The sequence below is a fragment of the Panthera onca genome, chromosome D4, assembly GCF_046562875.1.
Source record: "Panthera onca isolate mPanOnc1 chromosome D4, mPanOnc1 haplotype 2, whole genome shotgun sequence".
Classification (NCBI taxonomy): Eukaryota; Metazoa; Chordata; class Mammalia; order Carnivora; family Felidae; genus Panthera; species Panthera onca.
The window spans coordinates 33,232,665-33,257,045 of NC_138351.1; the positions used below are offsets into that span (position 1 = coordinate 33,232,665).

A 24,381-nucleotide genomic window follows, 5' to 3' on the forward strand; every position below is an offset into this window, starting at 1 on the left:
AATCCTCAGTCTGTTTTAAAATGTGGACCATGAGCTTTCATTTTAGTTATGGAAAGGTACAATTTTCCCTCATTACTGTGTAAAATGGATTGAAGTTTGAATTCTTTAAAGCACTAACCAAGTTTTATTTTTCTTTCCCCATGTGCATTACCTTTGAAACTTCAAGGGCTTGTTAAAGCCATATAAATTAGTGGCAGTAATTTACATTAGCCTATCTCTAAGTTCCTGGTGAATTAGTGGAGATTGGTGCCTGGTCTTTTGTTAGGTGTTGGCCGGACTGTAATAGGGTCATTAAAAGGGATGGTAAAAGCCTAATGAGGAAGAGCATACTCTTTTAAAAAATGCTTAAAATTTAGTATTTTTATTTAATTAGTTTAAGTAAAAATATCTAAAAAAAAATAAAAAAAAAATTACCTCACTGTAATGTCCTATGAGAAACAGTATGTAATAATACTGAGTTATAAAAATGGGACCAGCTCCGCTATTTCTCAAGGGATTGATTACAAAGAATTATGATTCACTAGACAGACAATACATCTACTACTGAGGAGACTGACTGGACTAATTTTCAAACAAGGAGGCCTGTTAAATTACTGAGTATCTTGCTTCCAACTGTAAAATGAGGGTGTTTTGCCTCTGTTTTGCTAGCATGGGGATTATTCCAGTGCATTTTAGGTCTCTGCATTAATAAAATAATTACCAAGTACCTGTACAGTGTCAAAACTTGGCACTAGTTTTTTGGTAGATGTCAGATATAAAGAAAATGTTATTTTTCCTTTTATCAAAACTTGTTTACTAATTTTTAAAATACATTTTGCATACATTGCTTTGTTTCTTCTTAATAATTTGATGAGGGATGTTATTAGGTGTAAAAGATGTCCCCAGTTCTGCAGTTGGTAGACTTTGAGAGAGGGGATTTAAATAGGTGCTAGCTATGTCAGCTCTTGTAAAGACCAAGAGCACAACATCCAGTTATAACTCAATGACATTTCTGTGTCAGAATACCGTAATTTGATTTCTCTGTATTTTTATTTAAATTTTTTTTTTAATGTTTTTATTTATTTTTGAGAGAGAGAAACAGAGCACGAGTGGGGGAGGGGCAGAGAGAGAGGGAGACACAGAATCTGAAGCAGGCTTCAGGCTCTGAGCTGTCAGCACAGAGCCCGTTGAGGGGCTTCAACTCGTGAACCGCGAGATTATGATCTGAGCTGAAGTTGGATGCTTAACCAACTGAGCCACCCAGGTGCCCCTGTATTTTTTTTTTTTAATAACCTCATTTGAATCAGGGGCAGACCTGAAAACGTTAGAATCTTTAATAATTCTTTCAGTATTTTCTCAGTCTTATAGCTTCTAGGTGGTGATTCTTATTTTTTTAATAGTTGGGTTTTTGAATAGAATGATATTTTCCCCTTATAATTCTTACATTTCAGAAATTTTTGTTGGTCATTGTGAATCCATCTTAGAGTGGGGCATATGCCACTGAAACTCAGGAGAAAGATTGGGGGCTCATAATATTGTTTGGAAAGTAGCCCCATTGGGATAACATTGAAGGTGTTGAGGATAATGGCAGGAGATGGGGGGTAGGGAGAGAAACATGTGGTTGGATATTGACAATTTTGAGGACAGAATATAGAGTGATGGCAATGAAGATGTGGAAAGCCCTAAATGAGAGAGTACCAGGTTAATGATTTAGGACTAATTTTGGAGGACAAGGGCTTTATGGTGAATTATTTCAGAAAACATGACAGACACAGGGTAAGAAGACAAACGGAGCAGGAGAGGGCCCAGGAAGCTGACTGGATGGGGTGATTGGAGTGGAGGGAGTGGGGATCTGACAGGAAATGTCTGCCCCAGTGGAGGTCAAGTGAATGACAAATATTGCTCAAGTACCTGCAGAACATTGTGTGGAGAGCTTTTTTTGAGGGGGATGGAATCTCAGAAGAGGCATTTGTCTATGAACTTGGGCTGGTGTTCAGACTTTCTGCTAAGACTCATTAGCTGTAAGCTTTGAATAGTTGGGCAAACTCTGACCTGTTATTGTTTGTATCTAGGGTCTTTCTGAAGACTGCTTTTATAGTAAATGAGTTCTGTTACCACTCTCACAAGTAAAACAGGCTTGCATTTTAAGCCTTACTAGTGTTTGTGTCGGATGGCTGTACCCGTGGGTGGGAATAATGGGAGCTTTATATGTTTGTCTGTCCTGAATTTTAGCTCCTTGGATATTTGTTGAGGAGGCTGAGAGAAGGGGATGATATATTGTATTTTAAGATGATCAGAACTGGAAGCATAGAGTTTAGAAATGATGGCTCAGGAGTCAAATTTAGGTTTATCTTTGCCACCTACTACTAGCTAGGAGTATTAGTTTTTCCATTTGCTCATTTGGGTATAATGTTACCTATTTTACAGGATTGTTTTGAATGGGTATAGTGTGTATGTATGTGCAGTATAATGGGGTAGAGTATGGCACAACAACTTATGTAAATGACAGACTAGATGTGCTCCTTGTCTAAATCTGGACTCTTAAGTGTTTCAGCAGAGCCTGTCTTTGGTGGTGGTTAGTTCAGTCAATAGTAGAGAACACAAATTGGAGAAGGAATTTTGAAGCAATAAGATTTATTTTTAGTCTCCATTATACCAGTTACTCTTAATATTTTAATAAGCTCTTTAATTGAAATGATATGACTTTTTATTTTAGCAAAATAAATTAGGTTTCAGCATCATGGTAACCTTGGCCTTACCTAGAAGAAAGTGCTGCAAACATGTTATTTGCCCACTAATGGAAAGAACCAGTAGTGAATTTCACAGAACTTTTTTTTTTTTTTAATCACTTATCTCCTTGTTGTTTTGGAGGCTTGCCAGTAAGATATACTACAGAATAGTGGAGGTGTTCATTTCATAGGTTCTAAGAAATAATAAGTGTTATTCCCAAAGGCTTTGTGTCCTTTAGACCATTCAGTACTCTGAGTAACTCTGGGAAGTGCTGCAGCTCTCATGTTTTCTTGAAGAAAGACGGAAGCTCAGGAAATCTCAGTGATTTTTACCTTGGTCAGTGGCAGAGCTGGGGCCATAATCTGGGTCTTCTCTCAGCACGCTTTCTCTACCTTTTTCCTCTCAGACCTGCATGTCGAGGGATGTCAAGGGATTCAGCCTTAGTTATTTCTGAAAGATAATGTCAGAAATAAAGATAAGAATTCCCCAAATGTAGGAATTCCAGAGAAATAGTTTGTTTGTAAATTCGTAAGCTCATTCAGTTTAAAATGATTTCTATAATATGTTGCTCATTTATTACTTCAGATTCATTGCCTCAGTAATGACTTTCAAATAGGAATCTATTATTAGAGTGATTGGGCTGAGGTCTGATTGGACTAGAGTTAAGAGGCTGCATCACTATAAATAGAGTGAGATAAAACATTTTATAGAATTTGATTTAATTTTTATGAAGTCTCATAAATTGGAACCTAGGATTTTCTCTAAAAGGATACTAGTTTTGACCAATTTCCAAATAGCAGACTTCCCACTGTGGAGTTTTAAGCTGTAGATAGAGTGGCTACTTAGGGAAATTTGGGAATTAAATTATTTCCCTTGGGACTTTTAATTATGTTACCTGAGGCAGAGCTTCATTAACTGCTGCATCAATAATTTTGCTAACCCAAAGCTTGAGGAAGTAAGATTAGTACACTGATTAGAGAATCATCTAGAGACCAAATTAAAACAGAACAACCCTGAAAGTTTTTAGTGGATAAGGGAGATCTGTGTGGTCATTGACATAGTTATTGGAGAAGGCCTTACTGTTATACAGAAATGCATTTAATGCCCCTCTTTAATAGCATCATAAGGAGATTGAAATGGATTTACAGGCATTGCAGTTTCCTCATAATTTCATAGGAATGATCCCAATATCTTATGTTTATGTGTGGTTATGAGAAAGGCATATAGGAAAAATACATAGTTTGTAAAGATTTTAAGCAGTTGTGAGTTATAATTGAATAATTGGTAAGTTCTAATAAAACTAGAATCTTTTCCTATCTGGTATCAGTGATTCTATCCTTTTCTCTGTATCATCACCATTATTGCTATAAAACTACATTATTCCAGCAGTTTTACTAAAGTTTGGATAAGGATTTTTTTATTATTCTGTATTTAAAATTTCCCATCGACATAAGAAGTTAATATTTATGCAGCCACTCTGGAAAACAGTGTGGAGGTTCCTCAAAAAATTAAAAATAGATCTACCCTATGACCCAGCAATAGCACTGCTAGGAATTTACCCATGGGATACAGGAGTGTTGATGCATAGGGGTGCTTGTACCCCAAGGTTTATAGCAGCACTTTCTACAATAGCCAAATTATGGAAAGAGCCTAAATGTCCATCAACTGATGAATGGATAAAGAAATTGTGGTTTATATACACAATGGAGTACTACCTGGCCATGAGAAAGAATGAAATATGGCCTTTTGTAACAACGTGGATGGAACTGGAGAGTGTTATGCTAAGTGAAATAAATCATACAGAGAAAAACAGATACCATATGTTTTCACTCTTATGTGGATCCTGAGAAACTTAACAGAAGACCATGGGGGAGGGGAAGGGGAAAAAAAAGTTAGAGAGGGAGGGAGCCAAACCATAAGAGACTCTTAAAACCTGAGAATAAACTGAGGGTTGATGGGGGGTGGGAGGGAAGGGAGGGTGGGTGATGGGCATTGAGGAGGGCAGCTGTTGGGATGAGCACTGGGTGTCGTATGGAAACCAATTTGACAATAAATTTTATATAGAAAGAATAATATTTAGTTGAAGGAGCAGTAAAAGCACAATGATCTGTGGTTTAGAAGTGCTAAGAATTTTTCCCATAATTATAGTGGAATTTTTAGGAAATAATGTATCACATGCTAAAGTTGAAATGCATAGGGATGAGAGTGGGAAGGCAGAAGATATATTTTACTATTAGTATCTTGAGATGATGTCTGATGTTGAATATGACTTCTAAGCTAATGTACAAATAAATAATTTAAAAAGAAAAAACTACTCCCACCCTCAAAGAAAAGGTGTGCCAAAAATGGAAAGCACACTTCAGATCATAGTCTTTGAAGCAATGATTTTTTGCTAACAACAACTGAGGGGTGGAGCCTTAACTTATACTTCTATTTGGAGTCAGGAATTTTATTGGTATACTTTCATACTAATGTTCATATAGAACCATATTATGCTAGTAGTAATCTTGGATCTTTAATAATTGATATATACATACATATATTACCTGAATAATGATTGCTTTATTTTTCATTTCTCAGTGAATTTAAGTGTACAGTATGATAATTTTGGCACATGACAGTTTGATTAATAAATGCTATTTTTATTAGTTTATTAACATTTGATTTTTTTTTCCTCTTTCTCCTGGTTCCAGGGTGTGGATGAATGGAACATAGCTCGCCTAAATACGGTCTTGGATGTGGTTGAGGAAGAGTGCGGTATTTCTATTGAGGGTGTAAACACCCCTTATCTCTATTTTGGCATGTGGAAAACCACATTCGCGTGGCACACCGAGGATATGGACCTCTACAGCATTAATTATCTCCACTTTGGAGAGCCCAAGTCTTGGCAAGTTTCATGTTTAATATTCATTTGCTTAGGAGTTTTGAAATTTGGGTAATATGAACCTACTGAAGAGGATTTTTTCATTTTATCTGGTGAATTCAGATTTATCTGAGGTGAAATTTTTTGAGTGTAATAATTGATTATTTTCCACTCTGCCCATGGTTTTACTCAAAACCATAAAGCTAGTGGTGACTTGTGTATCTAAAGTGGCTTGCATACCATTTTGTGGGCCATGGGTTGATAGATACTGTAGTCTTGAAGAATTTGTTAGGCATTGTTACTTTTTTGAGCATTTGTTAGAAGGTATGCAGGAAATAGTTAAGAGTGAAAGTTGACCTCATGGATGTGGAGTATCTGGTAATCTTAATGATCTTCTGGTCCAGCCTTTTCTAAATAAATGACTAGTTTAGGAGAGGAGGGATGAATTCAGGAAGCCTATCATTGCTCTTTGGGTGATGGGCATGGGGAAAAGAATGTCATTGTTAATACGTGTTCTTAACTAGCAGTTTCCTGTGTTTGTGAGCCTCTTTCCTCATGTTTCTGAGCAACGACTTACAGATGTACTGCATTGTAAAATACATCATGTAGTACACACATATGTAATCGTTAGTTTGTCAGTCACCCTGGCCAATTTCATGTTTTGAACTTGTTTTTGTGGGTTTTAGTCTTAGGGGAGTTTAAGCATCAATTCTATTTTCTGTAATACATGGACATGCAGGAAAACACAGACAGAAGCATACAAAGCGTCACCTTGACCAACCCAGGGAAGATAATGTTTCTGATGGATGTGAACATGATAGGATGCTCTTCAGGTGTTCGTGTCAGCCCAGTAGCTTTCTTGCCTCCAAGTTAAAGATAATGGTCTGTTTTCAAGTTCTCCTGCTGATTAAGTATTGAGATGCAGTTATTTGGGGATAATCTCCACACCCATTTTGCCATTATTACTTGCCTTTGAGGTTTTATCATTTGGTGAGATGTGAAGTTATAAGCTTTCTCCAAAAAACTCAAATATAGCAAAAATTGCTAATGATCAAAAATGGCATTTAGTTGGAAGGCAAATTTTAGGTGGAAGAGGAAAGTTCTTAGGACATACAAGAAAAATTCAGACAGTTCTGATTTGTTGTGTTCTGATTTGTTGTTAAGGAGTCCCTTAACTCCACAACAAAAGTTAGGGGAAAGGCTGTTTAACTTTTTTTTCTTAATATGAAATTTATTATCAAATTGGTTTCCATACAACACCCAGTGCTCATCCCAACAGCTGCCCTCCTCAATGCCCATCACCCACCTTCCCTTTCCTCCCACCCCCCATCAACCCTCAGTTTATTCTCAGGTTTTAAGAGTCTCTTATGTTTTGGCTCCCTCCCTCTCTAACTTTTTGTCCCCCTTCCTCTCCCCCATGGTCTTCTGTTAAGTTTCTCAGGATCCACATAAGAGTGAAAACATATGGTATCTGTCTTTCTCTGTATGACTTACTTTACTTAGCATAACACTCTCCAGTTCCATCCACATTGCTACAAAAGGCCATATTTCATTCTTTCTCAGGGCCACGTAGTATTCCATTGTATATATAAACCAGAACTTCTTTATCCATTCATCAGTTGATGGACATTTAGGCCCTTTCCATAATTTGGCTATTGTAGAAAGTGCTGCTATAAACATTGGGGTACAAGTGCCCCTATGCATCAGTACTCCTGTATCCCTTGGGTAAATTCCTAGCAGTGCTATTGCTGGGTCATAGGGTAGATCTATTTTTAATTTTTTGAGGAACCTCCACACTGTTTTCCAGAGCGGCTGCACCAGTTTGCATTCCGGCCAACAGTGCAAGAGGGTTCCCGTTTCTCCACATCCTCTCCAGCATCTATAGTCTCCTGATTTGTTCATTTTGGCCACTCTGTCTGGCATGAGGTGGTATCTCAGTGTGGTTTTGATTTGTATTTCCCTGATGAGGAGTGACATTGAGCATCTTTTCGTGTGCCTGTTGGCCATCTGGATGTCTTCTTTAGAGAAGTGTCTATTCATGTTTTCTGCCCATTTCTTCACTGGGTTATTTGTTTTTCAGGTGTGGAGTTTGGTGAGTTCTTTATAGATTTTTGATACTAGCCCTTTGTCCGATATGTCATTTGCAAATATCTTTTCCCATTCCGTTGGTTGCCTTTTAGTTTTGTTGATCGTGTCCTTTGCAGTGCAGAAGCTTTTTATCTTCATGAGTTCCCAATAGTCCACTTTTGCTTTTAATCCCCTTGCCTTTGGAGATGTGTCAAGTAAGAAATTGCTGTGGCTGAGGTCAGAGAGATTTTTTCCTGCTTTCTCCTCTAGGGTTTTGATGGTTTCCTGTCTCACATTCAGGTCCTTTATCCATTTTGAGTTTATTTCTGTGAATGGTGTAAGAAAGTGGTCTAGTTTCATCCTTGTGTTAAAGAGATGTTTCATCCATTTGTTAAAGAGACTGTCTTTTTTCCTTTGGATATTCTTTCCTGCTTTGTCAAAGATTAGTTGGCCATACTTTTGTGGGTCCAATTCTGGAGTCTCTATTCTATACCATTGGTCTATGTGTCTGTTTTTGTGCCAATACCATGCTGTCTTGATGATTACAACTTCGTAGTAAAGGCTAAAGTCTGGGATTGTGATGACTCCCGCTTTGGTTTTCTTCTTCAATATTACTTTGGCTATTCAGGGTCTTTTGTGGTTCCATATGGATTTTAGGATTGCTTGTTCTAGCTTCGAGAAGAATGCTGCTGAAATTTTGATTGGGATTGCATTGAATGTGTAGATTGCTTTGGGTAGTATTGACATTTTAACAATATTTATTCCAATCCATGAGCACGGGATGTTTTTCCATTTCTTTGTATCTTCTTCAATTTCCTTCATAAGCTTTCTATAGTTTTCAGCATACAGATCTTTTACATCTTTGGTTAGGTTTATTCCTAGGCATTTTATGCTTCTTGGTGCAATTGTGAATGGGATCAGTTTCTTTATTTGTCTTTCTGTTGCTTCATTATTAGTGTATAAGAATGCAACTGATTTCTGTACATTGATTTTGTATCCTGTGACTTTGCTGAATTCATGTGTAAGTTCTAGCAGACTTTTTGGTGGAGTCTATCAGGTTTCCAAGTATAATATCATGTTATCTGCAAAAGTGAAAGCTTGACTTCATCTTTGCCAATTTTGATGCCTTTGCTTTCCTTTTGTTGTCTGATTGCTGATGCTAGACCTTCCAACACTGTTAAACAACAGCGGTGAGAGTGGACATCCCTGTCGTGTTTCTGATCTCAGGGGGAAAGCTCTCAGTTTTTCCCCATTGAGGATGATATTAGCTGTGGGCTTTTCATAAATGGCTTTTATGATCTTTAAGTATGTTCCTTCTATCCCGATTTTCTCGAGGGTTTTTATTAAGAAAGGATGCTGAATTTTGTCAAATGCTCTTTCTGCATCAGTTGACAAGATCATATGGTTTTTATCTTTTTTTTTATTAATGTGATGTATCACACTGATTGATTTGCAAATATTGAACCAGCCCTGCATCCCAGGAATGAATCCCACTTGATCATGGTGAATAATTCTTTTATATGCTGTTGAATTCGATTTGCTAGTATCTTATTGAGAATTTTTGCATCCATATTCATCAGGGGTATTGGCTTGTAGTTCTCTTTTTTTTTTGCTGGGTCTCTGTCTGGTTTGGGAATCAAAGTAATGCTGGCTTCATAGTATGAGTCTGGAAGTTTTCCTTCCCTTTCTATTTTTTGGAACAGCTTGAGAAGGATAGGTATTATCTCTGCTTTAAATGTCTGGTAGAATTCCCCAGGGAAGCCATCTGGTCCTGGACTCCTATTTGTTGGGAGATTTTTGATAACTGATTCAATTTCTTTGCTGGTTATGGGTCTGTTCAAATTTTCTGTTTCTTCCTGTTTGGGTTTTGAAAGTGTGTGGGTGTTTAGGAATTTGTCCATTTCTTCCAGGTTGTCCAGTTTGTTGGCATATAATTTTTCATAGTATTCCCTGATAATTGTTTGTATTTCTGAGGGATTGGTTGTAATAATTCCATTTTCATTCATGATTTTACCTATTTGGGTCCTCTCCCTTTTCTTTTTGACAAGCCTGGCTAGAGGTTTATCAATTTTGTTTATTTTTTCAAAAAACCAACTCTTGGTTTCATCGATCTGCTCTACCGGTTTTTTTAGATTCTATATTGTTTATTTCTGCTCTGAATGTTATTAATTCTCTTCTTCTGCTGGGCTTGGGGTGTCTTTTCTCTTCTGCTTCTATTTCCTTTAGGTGTGCTGTTAGATTTTGTATTTGGGATTTTTCTTGTTTCTTGAGATAGGCCTGGATTGCAATGCATTTTCCTCTCAGGACTGCCTTCGCTGCATTCCAAAGCATTTGGATTGTTGTATTTTCATTTTCATTTGTTTCCATATATTTTTAAATTTCTTCTCTAATTGTCTGGTTGACCCATTCATTCTTTAGTAGGATGTTCTTTAACCTCCATGCTTTTGGAGATTTTCCAGACTTTGTCCTGTGGTTGATTTCAAGTTTCATAGCATTGTGATCTGAAAGTGTGCATGGTGTGATACTTACGAAGGTCTGTTTTGTGACCCAGTGTGTGATATATCTTGGAGAATGTTCCATGTGCACTCGAGAAGAAAGTATATTCTGTTACTTCAGGATGCAGAGTTATAAATATATCTGTCACATCCATCTGATCCAATGTATCATTCAGGGCCCTTGTTTCTTTATTGATCCTGTGTCTAGATGATCTATCCATTGTTGTAAGTGGGGTATTAAAGTCCCCTGCAATTACCACATTCTTATCAATAAGGTTGCTTATGTTTATGATTGTTTTATATATTTGGGGACTCCGGTATTTGGCGCATAGACATTTATAATTGTTAGCTCTTCCTGATGGATAGACCCTGTAATATATAATGCCGTTCTTCATCTCTTGTTACAGCCTTTAATTTAAAGTCAGTTTGTCTGATATGAGTATGGTTACTCCAGCTTTCTTTTGACTTCCAGTAGCATGATAGATAGTTCTCCATGCCCTCACTTTCAATCTGAAGGTGTCCTCAGATCTAAAATCAGTCTCTTGTAGACAGCAAATAGATGGGTCTTGTTTTTATCCATTCTGATACCCTATGTCTTTTGGTTGGAGCATTTAGTCCATTTAAATTCAGTGTTATTATTGAAGGATATGGGTTTAGAGTCATTGAGATGTCTGTAGGTTTCATGCTTGTAGTGGTGTCTCTGGTACTTTGTGGTCCTTGCAACATTTCACTCACAGAGTCCCCCTTAGGATCTCTTGTACGGCTGGTTTAGTGGTGATGAATTCCTTCAGTTTTTGTTTGTTTGGGAAAACCTTTATCTCTCCTTCTATTCTGAATGACAGACTTGCTGGATAAAGGATTCTTGGCTGCTTATTTTTTCTGTTCCTCACATTGATGATTTGCTGCCATTCCTTTCTGGCCTGTCAAGTTTCAGTAGATAGGTCTGCTACTACTCTTATGTGTCTACCTTTGTAAGTTAGGTCCTGTTTATCCCTAGCTGCTTTCAGGATTCTCTCTTCATCCTTGTATTTTGCCAGTTTCACTATGATATGTCTTGTAGAAGATCAATTCAAGTTACGTCTCAGGGGAGTTCTCTGTGCCTCTTGGATTTCAATGCCTGTTTCCTTCCCCAGATCAGGGAAGTTCTCAGCTATGATTTGTTCAAGTACACCTTCAGCCCCTTTCTCTCTCTCTTCTTCTTCTGGAATTCCTATGATACGGATATTGTTCCGTTTGATTGCATCACTTAGTTCTCTAATTCTCCCGGATTTTTTTTTTTTATCTCTCTTTTTCTCAGCTTCCTCTTTTTCCATAATTTTATCATCTAATTCACCTATTCTCTCCTCTGCCTCTTCAGTCCATGCTATGGCTACCTCCATTTTATTTTGCTCCTCATTTATAGCATTTTTAAGTTCCTCATGACTATTTTTTAGCCCCTTGATATCTGTAGTAATAGATTCTCTGCTGTCCTCTATGCTTTTTTCAAGCCCAGCAGTTAATTTTATGACTATTATTCTAAATTCTTGTTCTGTTATATTGCTTAAATCAGTTTTGATCAATTCGCTAGCTGTTGCTACTTCCTGGAGTTTCTTTTGAGGAGAATTCTTCCGTTTTGACGTTTTGGTTAGTCCCTGCAGTAACTCCAAACTGAAGGGCAGTTCCCCTGTGCTGTCCTGAGAAACTTGTGTTGGTGGGCGGGGCCACAGTCAGACCCCAACCCACCGCTGAGGCCACAGTCAGACTGGTGTGTACCTTATCTTCCCCTCTCCCAGGGGCAGGACTCACTGTGGAGTGGTGTGCCCCCTGTCTGGGCTGCTTGCACACTGCCAGGGTTGTGGTGCTGCTTCAATAGGATCTGGCCAAGGGCGTTTTAGATGGGGTGGATCTGAAAGGTGCACAGGGGCAGGAGGGGGTGGCTTACCTAGCTTTACCATGGGTGGTACCCTGCGGGAGGGGCCCTGCAGCACTGGGAGGGAGGTAGGCCCCTTTGGAGGGATGTATCCACAGAAGTATAGCATTGGGCATTTGCACGGTGCAAGCAAGTTGGGTGACAGGAACTGGTTCCCTTTGGAATTCCGGCTGGGGGATGGGAGAGGGAAATGGCGCTTGCCAGATCCTTTGTTTCCCCGCCAAGCTCTGTGTTTCCGGGGCTCAACAACTCTCTCTCCTGGCGTCGTCTCGCCCTCCCTGCTCTCTGATAGCAGAGCTGTTGACTTTTAACATTCTAGATGTTAAGTCCCACTGGCTGTCAGAACTCACGGAATCTGGCTCCTCCGCTTTTGGAAACCAGACTTCAGGGGCTCTGCCTTGCCCTGTGGACTGCTCCTCCACTGCCCTGGCTCCCTCCCGCCAGTCCATGTAGCACACACCACCTCTCCGCCCTTCCTACACTCTTCCGTGGGACTTTTGTCTACACTTGGCTCTGGAGAGTCTGTTCTGCTAGTCTTCTGGCTGTTTTCTCGGTTATTTAGCCAGATGTGGGTGGAATCTAAGCGATCAGCAGGATGAGGTGAGCCCAGCATCCTTATACGCCACCAACTTCTCCGGTTCGTTTAACTTATTTTGAAGGTGTTTTATTTGCACATTTCATTTGATAAAGTCTTAGCATTCTGCTCTCTTAATGGAATAAATCAAAATCAAACAGTTTTAGCAGGTGGTCTAGGACCCAGAGAGGCTTTTGTGACAGAATGGTATGATGGGACTATTCATGACATAGGTGTTTCCTGAGGGCTGGTTTTGAGCACATGCTTTAGATCCTGTGGGTTTCTGTCATATTCCTTCAACACCACTGTAATGTCTCTTGGAATGTCATCCTTTAGTACTTTGGGGACTTAGCTTTGAGAGACTTGGAGAGATATTTTAAGGAATCCATAGGCATTTGGGCTGTTTCTCAACTGCATAGTTACCTCTGTGCTCTTTGTGACATTCACTTTTAGTGTGAACCAAATTAAATGAAATGGATAAATTCAATATGTTGGTAAAATCTAATGTATTGACAACTATGTACTATATATTTTCCTTAAAAATCTGAAAAGCTAGTAGCAAAACTTTTCTGGAGGTGTTTTAGAAATCAGTTAATGAGAATGCCTGGAAACAATAATTTGAGATTTTCCTATTAGAGGAGTTTAGATGATATCTCTGCTTTCTTATCAAGAAAGATGATCTCCCCACCCTGTCTGGGGAACAGGATTATATTATCTCCTAAAGATCATTTAGGGGAGAGTATTCTGATCAGGGAGAAGACTGATTCTAGAGTCTTGGGTCTTTGTGAAAGAATACCACTGTTCATGAGTGAGAATAATTATGCCCATTTTCAAAGAATTTCTTTCTGCCAGCATCTATATTTTCTGTAGTTAATTACTCTATTAGTTATTATAGACTCCATTATATGCATTAATGGTAGATTTATAATATCACTATTATCTTTAACCTTGACTATTATTTATAATGATAAAATAATAAAACACAACAGTGAGTTATGACTGCTAATCTACATTACATTTTCTAAGATAACTACTGTAGAAAAAGAATTATATAAATGACTGTAAGGCTATTTCCCGACAGATTTATGAAAGATTATATTAGTTCAGCATAAATAATTTTGAGGTAAATTCTATTATTAAAATTCATTTTAGTACTCATCATAATACATGTTAAATGAGTTTTGAATGATGGTAGAAACAGTACAAATTCATGTAAATATTGGGAGGTGGACAGTGTCTGTTGGCAGAACTTAGACTCAAGGGACAAGCAATCTGGGCTCTAGTCCTTATTCTGCTGGTAACATTTGTGGCTTTGGCCAAATAACTGTACTTCTTTGGAGCCCAGTTTACTCACCCACAAAATGACAAGGTTAATCATGATAATCTCTGATGCTCTAATTCTGTGATTTGTGATCAGAACCATGGGAATATTTCTACTTACTCTGTCTATAAAATGAGAAGATGAGGAGGTGACATCAGGTTCTCTTTGTGCATGTGTGTACATGTGCTGGTTCCCTTCAGCTGTCTTCACCTTGTTGAGTTGAATGTGGGATGGTTGCCTTTACTTTTCTCCAGGGAATGCCCACACCTGTGCTTGACATCTCTGACCTGAGCAATGTGTCTTCCTTCTTCTAGCCTTATAGCCTGTTGTTGAAGTTCAACTTCTACTACTACTAACTACTTTTACTACTTCTCCTCCTACCCCTCCTTCTACTGCTGCTTCTCCTCCCCCCTTCTACTTCCGCCCCTCCTCTTCTCCCCCTCCCTGTTTCTACCCACCCCCCTCCCCTGCTCTTCTTCCCACTTCTCTTCTTCCCGTCCCCCTTCCACCCCTCCCCCCCTCTTCCTTCTTCCTTTCTACCTGCAGGCATCAAGTTTTGGAAATGATTATTGTAAAACTGCCTAAGATTCCCTCCTTAATTCCATGTCTACACTGGTCTCTGCTGTCTTCTGCCTGTGTATCCCTTAGTTATTGCCTGAAGGCCTTCTGGACTGTGCGCTGCCCCTACCTTAGACACCTGTTTTTGTACTTTTAATGTGCTTCTGACTACCTCCTTGCCCTTTCCTGTGTCTGTCTTGAAGTTGGGGTCTGTGTCTATTTGTCTTTGAATCATCAGCACTTAACAAAGAGTCTAGCTATAGGACTGAGGCTCTGTAGTTCTTGTTTGGATTAGGAGAGTGTTAAATTGTTTTGGAACAATCTGTTTAGGGACAGATAAGGAAATATATAGAACATTTTATAAAGATTTTTTTTTTTTTTTGTTTAAAATGTAACTGTTAAGAATACGCAGTTTCCTGAGATTTCTGAGTAGCTGCAGATATGCACAGCTCCAGATGGAAGCCCTGAGACATACTTTGCTGGACACTGAATGTGGCCGATTTTGCCCACTAAGTGTTCATGAGCATGGAGCTATACTGAAGAGACTAGAGGAGGTGATGATTTATTTAAACATTTTTGGTGTAAAGGTTTAAGGGAGAAAGAATGTTTTAAATAAGCAGATAGAAAGCTGCTTTAGCAGTTAGTGGTAAAGTATTTATTTTCTTGGAATGAACATTGACTTTGGAGCCAGAAGACCTGTTTTAAAATCTCAGTCTGTCACTTACCAGCTGAATAAGTTAGGGCAAATCATGAGTTTCCTTAACTGCTGATCGGAGGCATGATTTATCCTCTGCCTCTATAGGGTTGCTAGGAGAGTTCAGGGATATACTTTGTAAAAGAGCTTTGTAAACTGTAAAGTACCATACAAATATTTTCACTTACTATTATTTCAATAACGTTATGAAAATAAATCTTTTTTTTGTCATAGTAATGACTCAAAGCCAGAACTTGGCATGATGTGTCTATATATAATACAGTAGGGGTTTCAAGGATAAATACAATATAATTCTTCCTTTCAAGTGTTATGTGTGATAATGTTAATTACTGGAGGATATAGAATTTAGATGGTACCTTGGATCCTTCTTCCGGAGACTGTCCAAACACAGTGAATATGAGACTTTCAGATTTATTCAAGTATTTTTTTAAAAGAACAAAGAAGGTGGTGTTACATTGATCTATGCATGTTTAATATATATCTTCTCCATCAAAATGTGAGCTCCTAGAGAAGGGGACCCTGTTGGTTTTGTTCACTAACACATATCCCTTGCCTGGCACAATATCTGGCATGATTGTGGCACACAGTAGGTGCTCAATATTTGTTAAATAAACAGCTTTATGGATGAATTTCTTACTGAGATTTTTTTCTTTAAACACCTAATGCAGAACATTGCTTTAGGGATTGGATAGCCTGATAATATTCAATGATACATTGAATTAGCAACCCATGGTATTAATTCCTACTTATCCACTTGGTAAGTTGAGACTCATTAATATATTCTATTTTTCAATGTTAAGACTAATTGGATAATGGTGACAGCTGTATCCTTTTTGATGGTTTGTATAAAAAAAATACTCTTGGAATTAGTTTGTTTCTGGTTTTAATTACTATTCCTAGGGAAAATTGCCCTGTAAATAGGAAAAATAGACTTGCATAAATACTTTATCTAGTATTAATGAAATTAACTGCATAAGTTATTATTATTTTTAGGCATATGGATGCATAGTTTTTTTTAAGGTATTATTAAAAAAGGTGTAAGAAATTGGAAATCTGCTTAAAAAGTATGGTGTTTATTTTGTACTTAGCTACTGATTATATTATTAGGAAGAAAAGGGTACAGTGATAAATGGTATCAAAAATTATTTGATCAAATGGCTTATAGTTTACTTAAACCTGAGCCTGACTTCCAAATAAACACTATTGTACAGGCACACATACACATGCTTGTGGTCCAAACATTGAGTCTTGTAGACGCCTGCTCAGCAGAGTTCCCTAAAAGAAGCATCTGTGAAATCTAGTGTTTGCAATTTTCAGAGCAAATCTCACTGTTTTCACTGAAGTAATGTGATGTAATGCCTTTTTACTAACTGATCCGTAAGTGTGCATTCTCATACAGGAACTCTGAACTTACATTAAGTACTCTTGGTATCCCTGGAAGACAGAGCAGGGGCTTGTAAATTCCTCCAGGATGCCTCTTATTGTTGGTACTTTCACTTAAAGTTATCATCGTCACCTATAAGAGCCAGAAAAATCCCTTCAAATGAAAAGAAATTGCTGAATCAAATCCATAACTCTTAGGGAAAAATAAGATTGTTAATGCAAATTTATTTACTTTGGAGTTCACGGAAAACAAACATTAGTGCTGTAAGTTTTGCACATTACCATGGCAAATGTTGTAGTTCAACAGTTACTTTGCCTAGCTTATCTTTTTCCCCATATTTCTTCTCTCCTTTTCAGATGGTTTTAATCTTACTGTTTAGATAGTACTTTGTAGAAAATACATACTACTTCATATTTGTTTTGCAAAAGTTATTCCTTGACTTGAGCATATAGGAAAATTGTGTGTGTGTGTGTGTGTGTGTGTGTGTGTGTGTGTGTGTGATTACATGTCTACAGGGAAGCTTGCAAATAGATTTATGTCTTACTTCTGTGATCTCAAATGTATTTGTTCTTTGTAAGCTTACTTTACAAGGAGTAGGACTTGACTAGGGTGGTGAAGTATGTTTTGTTTTTGGTGACTCCATTCCATTTAATGAAGTCCTTTTATGTGTGCCAAGAACCATGCTAATCACTTCAAGAAAGCACAGAGTTTTTCAGGGGCACCTGGATGGCTCAGTTGGGTGAGTGTACTACTTTTGATTTCAGCTCAGGTCATGATCTCATGGATTTGTGGGATTGATCCTCATGCTGGGCTCTACGCTGACAGTGTGGAGCCTACTTGGGATCCTCTCCCTTCCCCTCTCTCTCTGCCCCTCCCCTACTCGTGTGCACATGTACTCTCTCTCTCAAAATAAAATAAACTTAAAAGCACAGAGGTTTTCAGACTTATGTAAGTGAAGTTTATTTAGAAGGTCAATATATAAAACTGAAAATAAAAGAAGAGCTGACTTGGCTGAAATGTCAGGTGGGACATTTGGTGGGACACTCTCCCTCAGTAACTCCTTCCTTGAGGCACTTTCATCTGGAGACTCTGGGCCCAGGATTGGGGGGTGATGGTGGGCATGGAAAACAGTTTGGAAATCAGTCATTTGATCCTTTAGTAATAGAAAACATTATTGCTGATTGTGTTATCTGTTGAGTGTTTTGGAGAGTATTTACAAAAATTTTTTTAAATGTTTATTTATTTTTGAGGGGGCAGGGAGGGGCAGAGAGAGAGGGTGACACAGCATCCAAAGCAGGCTCCAGGCTCCAAGCTGTCAGCACGGAGCCTGACGTGGGGCTCAAACTCATGAACAGTGAGATATGACCTGAGCCAGTTGGGCGCTTAACCAACCGAGCCACCCAGGTGCCCCAGTATTTTGGAGAGTATTAAGGAGGAAAGACTTCTTTCCACATAAATGGCCTATATTTGATAGCAACTAACAATTAATAGTACCTCTTGGGGAAAAGAAAATGTTAGTAGTGGGTAGAACACACTTAGAAAATATTCAGTGGATTAAGTAATACGAAATACATTCTTTCTTGAAAATCAAGTTTTGTGCAGTTATTGTTTTTACTAAGTTTTATAAAGATTTCAGACAAAAATTAACTTGATTTTTATGATTACTCAGGATATTAACTTACATGTATATGGATACTGAACTGTATTTTGAATCCCAGATGAAAAAGAACTGCTTATATTTTTAATGTTAGTTATTCACTGAAACTTCCTTGTTAGGGCTTTTTTTTTTTTTTTTTTTTTTTTCCCTGCAGTTCCCTCATCTGTGACTATCTGCAGATGTGGCTGGTAGAGTTTCTCTTTTTCATCTAATTGTTCTGTTAGGAAATGGGCCATAAGATAGCATAAGGGTGGGCCTAAGCTCTGGCTCAGTTCCTTTGCTCAGGGGCTTTTTCTTCTGGTAGGGTTTTAACTCAAATACCTCATTCTCTAGGCCATGCTTGGAATGGGCCCATGTTAGGAAATGGGCCATAAAATAGCATAAGTGTGGGCCTAAGCTCTGGCTCAGTTTCTTTGCTCAGGGGCTTTTTTTTCTGTAGGGTCTCAGCTCAAATACCCCATTCTCTACGCCATGCTTTTAGATGCCTCGCTTTGAGTGACACCTCCTTACAAACCCCTTAATTGTAGTGCAGATTGCTCAGGGAGCCCACTCTGAAACTCAGATTTGTGTACCAGAGGTGTCTGTGATAACACCTGTGAGGGGGAGGGAAGGCAGGACCGCACAGAAAGGGAAGTGAAACTGCAGTAGAGCCATGGCAGATCCCACAGGCAGCTGGAACTGTCAGGTCCCTTCTGAATTACCCCAAACTGAAGCAAGAGGATCTGGCTTTTATATTCTTGTATGGATCACTCATTGGATACCGGCTACCACTGCCTCCTGTTCTAGAGGCCATGATGTTGGGAGAGGGAACATGACTTTGAGTGGGTGTAAGTGGAGCCTTCCTTTAGAGAATGGAATGAAGGCCTCATCTGGAAGGGAGTACCTACCACAGCATCCCTTATAGTCCTATGTTCTGTTTCTCACATTCATCTGTTTTTATGAACTGAAAATGAAGTAAGCAATCCTCTCTTTTCCACAGTTAACTAATGAGACTTTATAATTTAAAATATGAATGCTTAAAGTTTAATAAATGCACAAATATTAAAACTTGTTAACATCATCAGTAATGTGAAAATGTAATCACACATATAAAATCCATAGTTGTTCAGTCTTCTTTTTGACACAGGAGTATGCCTTGATTAAAAAGTATAGTGTAAATTAACCACTTAAGAAAGATTGAGTTTTGTGGAATATAAATAGGTATTTTACTTTTTGATTCATGAAGTTTTGTGTAACAAGAACCAAGGAAAACTTTTGTACTTGTTTAATGGTTTTGTTCTTTATATCTGCATTTTATATCTGCATTTTATATCTTTATATCTGCATTTTAAGCAACAAGTGCTGTTGTCTTTTGCTTGGTGAATACTGTAATTTTAGTTTGAGAGGTTAGTGACTTTTTTGTTTCAATTTTGAGTTTTAAGAGAGATAAAGGTATGGGGCACCTGGGTGGCTCAGTCAACTGAGCATCTGACTTCAGCTCAGGTCATGATCTCATGGTTTGTGAGTATGAGCCCCACATCTGCTGTCTGCCTGTCAATGCAAAACCCACTTTGGATCCTCTGTCCCCCTCTCTCTGCCCCTCCTCTGGTTGTGCTCTCCGCAAAATAAATGAATATTTACAAAAATGTAATAAAGGGAGAGAAGATGGCGGCGTAGGAGAATGCTGGGCTCACCGCGCATCCTGCTGATTACTTAGATTCCACCTACACCTGCCTAAATAACCCAGAAAACCACCAGAAGACTAGCAAAACGGAGTCTCCAGAGTCAAGCGCAGACGAAAGGGCCACAGAAGAGGGTAGGAAGGGCAGAGAGGTGGTGCGCGCTGCATGGACTGGCGGGAGGGAGCTGGGGCGGAGGGGCAGCCTGCTGGCCAAGAAGAGCCCCTGAGTCTGGCTGGCAAAAACAGAGGGGCCAGATGGAGTGTGTTCCGACAGCAAGCATGACTTAGCATCTGGGAGGTCATAAGTTAACAGCTCTGCTCAGAAAGTGGGAAGGCTGGAGGACAAAGGGAGGGAGAGTTGCTGAGCCCCGGGACGACAGAGCTCAGTTTGGCGGGGAACAAAGGCGCTTGCCAGTGCCATCTCTCTCGCCCATACCCCAGCCAAAATCCCAAAGGGAACCAGTTCCTGCCAGGGAACTTGCTTGCTCCGCGCAAACACCCAACGCTGTGCTTCTGCGGAGCCACCCCTCCGGCAGCGGATCTGACTCCCTCCCGCTGCCACAGGGCCCCTCCTGAAGTGGATCACCTAAGGAGAAGCGAACTAAGCCTGCCCTTCCTGCCCCCATGCACCTTGCCTACCCACCCCAGCTAATACGCCAGATCCCCAGCACCACAAGCCTGGCAGTGTGCAAGTAGCCCAGATGGGCCATGCCACCCCACAATGAATCCCACCCTTAGGAGTGGGGAAGAGAAGGCACACACCAGTCTGACTGTGGCCCCAGCAGTGGGCTGGGGGCAGACATCAGGTATGACTGCGGCCCCGCCCACCAACTCCAGTTATACACCACAGCACAGGGGAAGTGCCCTGTGGGTCCTCACCACTCCAGGGACTATCCAAAATGACCAAACGGAAGAATTCCCCTCAAAAGAATCTCCAGGAAATAACAACAGCTAATGAACTGATCAAAAAGGATTTAAATAATATAACAGAAAGTGCATTTAGAATAATAGTCATAAAATTAATTGCTGGGCTTGAAAACAGTATAGAGGACAGCAGAGAATCTATTGCTACAGAGATCAAGGGACTAAGGAACAGTCAGGAGGAGCTGAAAAATGCTTTAAACGAGATGCAAAATAAAATGGAAAGGACCACGGCTCGGATTGAAGAGGCAGAGGAGAGAATAGGTGAACTAGAAGATAAAATTATGGAAAAAGAGGAAGCTGAGAAAAAGAGAGATAAAAAAATCCAGGAGTATGAGGGGAAAATTAGAGAACTAAGTGATACACTAAAAAGAAATAATATACGCATAATTGGTATCCCAGAGGAGGGAGAGAGAGGGAAAGTTGCTGAAGGTGTACTTGAGGAAATAATAGCTGAGAACTTCCCTGAACTAGGGAAGGAAAAAGGCATTGAAATCCAAGAGGCACAGAGAACTCCCTTCAGACATAACTTGAATCGATCTTCTTCACGACATATCATAGTGAAACTGGCAAACTACAAGGATAAAGAGAAAATTCTGAAAGCAGCGAGGGATAAACGTGCCCTAACATATAAAGGGAGACTTATAAGACTCGTGACTGATCTCTCTTTTGAAACTTGGCAGGCCAGAGAGGATTGGCAGGAGATCTTCAATGTGTTGAACAGAAAAAAATATGCAGCCAAGAATCCTTTATCCAGCAAGTCTGTCATTCAGAATAGAAGGAGAGATAAAGGTCTTCCCAAACAAACAAAACTGAAGGAATTCATCACCACTGAACCAGCCCTACAAGAGATCCTAAGGGGGATCCTGTGAGACAAAGTACCAGAGACATCGCTACAAGCATAAAACATGCAGACATCACAATGACTCTAAACCTGTATCTTTCCATAATAACACTGAATGTAAATGGATTAAATGCGCCAACCAAAAGACATAGGGTATCAGAATGGATAAAAAACCAAGACCCATCTATTTGCTGTCTACAAGAGACTCATTTTAGACCTGAGGACACCTTTAGATTGAGAGTGAGGGGATGGAGAACTATTTATCATGCTACTGGAAGCCAAAAGAAAGCTGGAGTAACCATACTTATATCAGACAAACTAGACTTTAAATTAAAGGCTGTAACAAGAGATGAAGGGCATTATATAATAATTACAGGGTCTATCCATCAGGAAGAGCTAACAATTATAAATGTCTATGCGCCGAATACCGGAGCCCCCAAATATATAAAACAATTACTCATAAACATAAGCAACCTTATTGATAAGAATGTGGTAATTGCAGGGGACTTTAACACTCCACTTACAGAAATGGATAGATCATCTAGACACAGGATCAATAAAGAAACAAGGGCCCTGGATGATACATTGGATCAGATGGACTTGACAGATATATTTAGAACTCTGCATCCCAAAGCAACAGAATATACTTTCTTCTCGAGTGCACATGGAACATTCTCCAAGATAGATCATATACTGGGTCACAAAACAGCCCTTCATAAGTATTCAAGAATTGAAATTATACCATGCATACTTTCAGACCACAATGCTATGAAGCTTGAAATCAACCCCAGGAAAAAGTCTGGAAAACCTCCAAAAGCATGGAAGTTAACACCCTACTAAAGAATGAGTGGGTCAACCAGGCAATTAGAGAAGAAATTAAAAAATATATGGAAACAAACGAAAATGAAAATACAACAATCCAAACGCTTTGGGACGCAGCGAAGGCAGTCCTGAGAGGAAAATACATTGCAATCCAGGCCTATCTCAAGAAACAAGAAAAATCCCAAATACAAAATCTAACAGCACACCTAAAGGAAATAGAAGCAGAACAGCAAAGGCAGCCTAAACCCAGCAGAAGAAGAGACTTAATAACATTCAGAGCAGAAATAAACAATATAGAATCTAAAAAAACTGTAGAGCAGATCAACGAAACCAAGAGTTGGTTTTTTGAAAAAATAAACAAAATTGACAAACCTCTAGCCAGGCTTCTCAAAAAGAAAAGGGAAATGACCCAAATAGATAAAATCATGAATGAAAATGTAATTATTACAACCAATCCCTCAGAAATACAAACAATTATCAGGGAATACTATGAAAAATTATATGCCAACAAATTGGACAACCTGGACGAAATGGACAAATTCCTAAACACCCACACTCTTCCAAAACTCAATCAGGAGGAAATAGAAAGCTTGAACAGACCCATAACCAGTGAAGAAATTGAATCGGTTATCAAAAATCTCCCAACAAATAAGAGTCCAGGACCAGATGGCTTCCCAGGGGAGTTCTACCAGACGTTTAAAGCAGAGATAATACCTATCCTTCTCAAGCTATTCCAAGAAATAGAAAGGGAAGGAAAACTTCCAGACTCATTCTATGAAGCGAGTATTACTTTGATTCCTAAACCAGACAGAGACCCAGTAAAAAAAGAGAACTACAGGCCAATATCCCTGATGAATATAGATGCAAAAATTCTCAATAAGATACTAGCAAATCGAATTCAACAGCATATAAAAAGAATTATTCACCATGATCAAGTGGGATTCATTCCTGGGATGCAGGCCTGGTTCAACATTCGCAAATCAATCAACGTGATACATCACATTAATAAAAGAAAAGATAAGAACCATATGATCCTGTCAATCGATGCAGAAAAGGCCTTTGACAAAATCCAGCACCCTTTCTTAATAAAAACCCTTGAGAAAGTCAGGATAGAAGGAAAATACTTAAACATCATAAAAGCCATTTATGAAAAGCCCACAGCTAACATCATCCTCAATGGGGAAAAACTGAGAGCTTTCCCCTGAGATCAGGAACACGACAGGGATGCCCACTCTCACCACTGTTGTTTAACATAGTGTTGGAAGTTGTAGCATCAGCAATCAGACAACACAAGGAAATCAAAGGCATCAAAATTGGCAAAGATGAAGTCAAGCTTTTGCTTTTTGCAGATGACATACTATACATGGAAAATCTGATAGACTCCACCAAAAGTCTGCTAGAACTGATACATGAATTCAGCAAAGTTGCAGGATACAAAATCAATGTAGAGAAATCAGTTGCATTCTTATACACTAACAATGAAGCAACAGAAAGACAAATAAAGAAACTGATCCCATTCACAATTGCACCAGGAAGCATAAAATACCTAGGAATAAATCTACCCAAAGATGTAAAAGATCAGTATGCTGAAAACTATAGAAAGGTTATGAAGGTAATTGAAGAAGATATAAAGAAATGGAAAGACATTCCTGCTCATGGATTGGAAGAATAAATACTGTCAAAATGTCAATACTACCCAAAGCTATCTACACATTCAATGCAATCCCAATCAAAATTGCATCAGCATTCTTCTCGAAACTAGAACAAGCAATCCTAAAATCCATATGGAACCACAAAAGGCCCCGAATAGCCAAAGTAATTTTGAAGAAGACCAAAGCAGGAGGCATCACAATCCCTGACTTTAGCCTCTACTACAAAGCTG

At 39.0% G+C, this 24,381-nt stretch overlaps 1 protein-coding gene and 1 long non-coding RNA gene across 24 annotated transcripts in view; one reads left to right on the plus strand and one right to left on the minus strand.

Annotated features, from left to right (window-relative positions):
- Nucleotides 1–24,381, plus strand: part of KDM4C (lysine demethylase 4C) — a 435,403-nt gene that overhangs the window by 81,216 nt on the left and 329,806 nt on the right. For 17 of the 21 annotated variants that reach the window (XM_078436862.2, XM_078436854.2, XM_078436853.2 and 14 more), the window contains one exon: nucleotides 5,403–5,596. The exons of 3 other annotated variants lie outside the window; for them this stretch is intronic. In XM_078436862.2, coding sequence (XP_078292988.1) covers nucleotides 5,403–5,596 — 194 coding nt within the window. Of the gene's footprint in view, nucleotides 1–5,402; nucleotides 5,597–24,381 lie in introns of those variants that run through there. One more of the 21 variants, XM_078436859.1, reaches the window with a different exon arrangement.
- The window catches only part of LOC132663491 (uncharacterized), a 70,730-nt gene that overhangs the window by 22,745 nt on the left and 23,604 nt on the right, over nucleotides 1–24,381 (minus strand). For all 3 annotated transcript variants that reach the window (XR_013551768.1, XR_013551769.1, XR_013551770.1), the window contains 2 exons: nucleotides 16,626–16,727; nucleotides 3,042–3,159 (listed from right to left, as the gene is read on the minus strand). This is a non-coding gene — a long non-coding RNA (uncharacterized LOC132663491). The remainder of the gene's footprint in view (nucleotides 1–3,041; nucleotides 3,160–16,625; nucleotides 16,728–24,381) is intronic.